The following is a 4,562-nucleotide window of genomic DNA, read 5'->3' on the forward strand; positions in this document are numbered from 1 at the left end:
CAGCGATCCGGAGTCTGGTAGAGACTAAGGACGAATAGGCACGCCCAGTCTTTCATGCCCCGCGCACTGAAACTCTACTCAAAGAGCTGTACAGCATACTAGTAGTAGATTTTATAATGTATGTGCTATCTTAATTTTATTGAAAATTGTATTTTAAGTGATGTTAATCCTACCTGTGTATTATCTTGCATTATACGGTCTTAATGTGCAGCACCCTTGTGGGCCAACAGATTTCATGTGCCTGTTTGTACAGTGCACGTGCAAGTTGGACTCAAATAAAACTGAACTGAACTGAACTGAGTCAAGTCGTGTTGAAGCTCGTTGTGTGAACTTCGCGGGAGTTCGCCAAATTACTTCGCGCCTTGTCAAACTATGTTGTAGTTGGCTGAAGCACGCCGTAGCTCAGTTTTGACCGAAGTAGAAAACCATAATTGTCATACGGAGTCAGAGGCGGAGAAGCGCCAAATCTTGCCCCTTGTGAGGCAATCCGAACCACGTGGTTTGGATAATGGTCCTACTCGGCCGGCTGACTCCCCTAGCGTACTATTGACTCTATTTGTCCAATTTCTACAATTAGACCACCGAACCACGGAGCCTGGTAGAGGCTATTCCCAATCTTTTGCCACAGCCGGACAGCAAGATCTGCCTGGAGATTAGCCCGGCCGGGCACCAGTTTAGAAATATAACGCTGGTCTAAAAACAGGTTATTTCTAGAACTGCACTAGTGTGATCTCGGTGCTTTACTTATACTTGAACCCTAATGAATGTTTTTGTTGTTCACCTAGGTTGTTATCGACAATGACGTGGATGTAGTTCTGGCACTCTCCGACATGGCTACGCTCGTGCAGTCGGCTCTGGTACGAGAATTCCCGAGTAGACTCGAAGGGCCGAGTGTGGAGTCGTCGTTCCTCGCCTTTCACAAGGTCTACACCAGGCAGTGTCTGGACCCGGACACCGATCCTTCGACTCACGGCGTCTTGGACTTGGACTCAAAGACCCTCCTTGAAGATGCTGATGTTCTATTCAAGAGGCTGAAACTTCCTGCCTTTGCAAAGGTATAGACATCCTGGCTTTCTGTTCTCGTGACGTTGAGTCTAGTACGACAGGTATATCGTCAATCCACACCCCAATCAAGATTTGATAACAAACGCAAAGTTAAAATCTTGTTATAAAAGAGTAGTATATTGTACTATGTAAGTAAAATTGTGTATGTAGTATGTAGACTTGTAAGACTCATTAGGACTTCAAATTGTACATACTTTCATGTTTGACCCTTGCATTTTCCCTCGTTACCTCAATGAAAATGATTTGAGCTTTTATGAATAAACAAAAGTTAAAAAAAAACATACTAGATGGTGCTAACGTTTTCTTTGCCCTATCTCTGTTGCTGTTCCAGGTTCCTTGCGGAGATGCCTCCCTGGGGGTTTGGAAGATCAGCAGCTCCGGTCAGCTGACTGATGTCCTGGGAGCGGTGGGACGTTTGAACGAAATGCACTACTCTCAGGTCAGTTGCTAGGACTGAAAACATTTTCCCAACAGACACAACATTTTCAATAATAATAACTGTCCAGGATTTTTAAAGAGGAGATATAATACTAGTGGTGTGGCCGTCATCGATCCAGCAAGACACCATGAGGCTGCTTTAGCTTGCTGTACGTTAACTCGTGTCACGATATCAAACTTTCCAGGAGAGCGGATCGCACATTAAAATTCGGTCATCTGTTTGAGAAGTGGCGAGTTAGCTTCTTAACTGGCCTGCAGTTTGGCCCTCTTTCTGTCAAATATCTATTTGCAAAGATGTTTGAGACACATTTTATTGTTCATTGCTTGCCAAACGATACCATAACCCCTGGTTGTATTTTGTCGCACAGAACGAACACATCAGCAGCGCCGCGTTCATGCGCGACTTCCTACAGAAGGTGCTGGATGTGAACCACTACCCCATGGTTCTGAGGGACACCATTACAGTGGAGCCGTACATAGATGCACCAGCAAAGGTAACGAGTGCAATAAGCCGTACAAAGCATTAATGACGGAACAGAACTACTACAAGGGAAAGACCAAGTCCATACCACTGTTTTGACAAAAATAGTTTTTCTTTTCTGTAAAGTAGAATAAGCAAGGGGAACCTTATTACTGAGATACGATATGGTACAAGGGATATAATGGGACATCAGTACATCCCATTTTGATAATGCATGTATGTATATATACACAATAGGTGTGTGTGGAGGGATGTGTCTACAACAAAGAGATCCTCCACTGGGCCATCTCTGACAGCCTCCACTGGCCGGGACGGGACATCCCCTTCCGGGGAAGCTCCATGCCCTCTACCCTTTCAGGTGAGCATGCGCATAAATTCTCCCACACATCAACTTCACTATTAGAAATGGTCTCATCATATAGGATGGATAATATCCACATATACTGTAACACTATTACGTTTTAACAAAAATAATCTACAACGTCCGGCCTTGTCCTGTTCAGTGATGTACTTACTATGCTATCACAGGCCAACAAAATACAATGCTGATAGCCGCAGTGCGACTGATGGTTTTTTGCTCTCGCTTATAGCTCCCGCAACTATACTCAGCGGGAGCAAAAAAACAACAGTCACACTGCGGCTACAATGGTGACATCTGTTATCGTATTTAAGCAGATGTCAGTCATCTGTCGACACATTATATAGGGGTGTCGACAGAAGTAGATAGATTTCATATTGCTTGATGTCGTCGATCCACAGATACGATCCAGAGGCGACTGTGGGGCGGATTTGACAAAGTAGTGGGCAGGATGGTGGACCACGGCTTCAACAACCAGTTCGTTCACGTGGAGTACTTCATCCTGGCCGACGGACAGGTACTCTTACCGCGTCTTTGGAAGTTGTAACTGCTTCCCCGTCACGCACGAATAATTCCAGATAATTACTACACATTAAGTCTCTACCAGACTCCTGCCTGGCCGTATAGTAATAGGGACTTTTGGGTCAAGTTAGGAATAAAAGCCTAGTAGGAGTTAATTAGCGTAGGAGTGAACTGTCCGTCCAGCATATAGCTGGATAGACTGCAAAAGACTGACTGAATTCCCATGGCAACTTATTTGTCCCTATTTGGCCGACTTCTTCTCTCTCTTTTTATCCAGCTGACTCGGCTGCATGGAGACTATACTACAGTCGCGTTATTGACTCAATACAAGTCTTCTCTAACAGTGTAAAAACTTGTACCCACAGATCAAGCTGATTGAGGTGAATGCCCGGATGTCCCCGAATTTGAGCGGCCTGTACGCGGCCTGCCTGTCGGGACGGGTGCAGCTACAGGTGCTCCTCGGGCTGTGCTGCGGGGTCCGTCCCGCCCTGCCTGCACCCACGGGCCGGGCCGCTTTCAACCTGCCTCTCCAAGTCCACGACAACTACACGGGGAAGGTCCGAGACATGGTCAACCTCTCCGAGGTAGAGATCTTAAAGGGAGACTCGGGCATCAAGTTTATTTGGCTCATGTCTTTGGATGATGAGTTTCTCCCTTGTAATACGCTGTTTGCGAATCTTTGGACGTACGGAACGACGCCTGACGACGCCAAGAAGAAATACAGGGAAGTGACACGGCGACTGGTGAAGAAACCGGAGCACTTGAAATTTAACTTCCTTAATTAGATACAATGAGGCACATTTCAGCGAATTGGAATAATAAGCTACAGATTGGGGCTGGTTAGAAAATATGACACAAATACATTTTTATCAACACCCCCTTCAATGAATTCTATCATGAGACGAGTATTACTTAAACCTTACTTAAATCACGCTCCTAGCGGCCCATCCGACTGACCGGCTGACGGGATAGAATAGTAACCTTACTTATATAGACAAATCGAAGAAAATGTTTTGTATCTTTATGTATTACTAGTATCTTACACAGCTTTACCACTATAGTGACTTCATTCTATAGTCATGCACCAATATACAACACTTAAAAGCTATGTACATGTACCAATGTTATTATCTTTCGGTAAGGCCAGTTTAGGCCACACTGGTTGGATAACTCGGATTGCATTATTTGGCCACTGAAACTAATGCGAGAAAAGGGTAAGAAGTTGCATTCATTGTGAAATCTAAGTGGTCAGGAAGATTTTTTTGTGTAATTTAATAGAATATTGTTATAGCTAACTGATGAATGTTCATTGTATGGTGATGGAAGCTTCTTGGATGTTTTCTTCTCGGTACTAAACTTTATTATATAGGTAGCAATGCAGCTGGTAAAGTGCACAATATACAATAAACAATATAAAAAGAGTTACCATGCAGAGTAAAAATGCGTTAACAGATAACGTTACATGTACAATACAGTACAGGCAGTTGGTGTGTAGGAAATTGAAGGTTAAATTCCATTCTAAATTATCTACAGAGTCGATGTCTTCTAATCAGTAGCGTTTGTTTCTTTGTTGTTTATTGATTCGCACAACAGAAATATCACACAAAAAATGTACAAAAATTGAATTAAAAAAACAATAACAACTGATGAAAACAGGTGTAGGCGGAGGGGAAAGCACACGTTACTCTCCAAGGCAGA

At 43.8% G+C, this 4,562-nt stretch overlaps 1 protein-coding gene across 1 annotated transcript in view; it reads left to right on the top strand.

Moving 5' to 3' along the window:
- Positions 1–4,514, top strand: part of LOC118415210 — a 9,337-nt gene extending 4,823 nt beyond the window's left edge. Inside the window, exons 2-7 of the mRNA XM_035819607.1 lie at positions 786–1,055; positions 1,397–1,504; positions 1,872–1,997; positions 2,222–2,342; positions 2,744–2,859; positions 3,230–4,514. Of these exons, the coding sequence (XP_035675500.1) occupies positions 786–1,055; positions 1,397–1,504; positions 1,872–1,997; positions 2,222–2,342; positions 2,744–2,859; positions 3,230–3,649 (1,161 nt within the window). The 3' untranslated portion in view covers positions 3,650–4,514. The remainder of the gene's footprint in view (positions 1–785; positions 1,056–1,396; positions 1,505–1,871; positions 1,998–2,221; positions 2,343–2,743; positions 2,860–3,229) is intronic.
- The last annotated feature ends 48 nt before the right edge of the window (positions 4,515–4,562 follow it).

This window comes from Branchiostoma floridae, chromosome 5 (assembly GCF_000003815.2).
Source record: "Branchiostoma floridae strain S238N-H82 chromosome 5, Bfl_VNyyK, whole genome shotgun sequence".
NCBI classification, from domain to species: Eukaryota; Metazoa; Chordata; class Leptocardii; order Amphioxiformes; family Branchiostomatidae; genus Branchiostoma; species Branchiostoma floridae.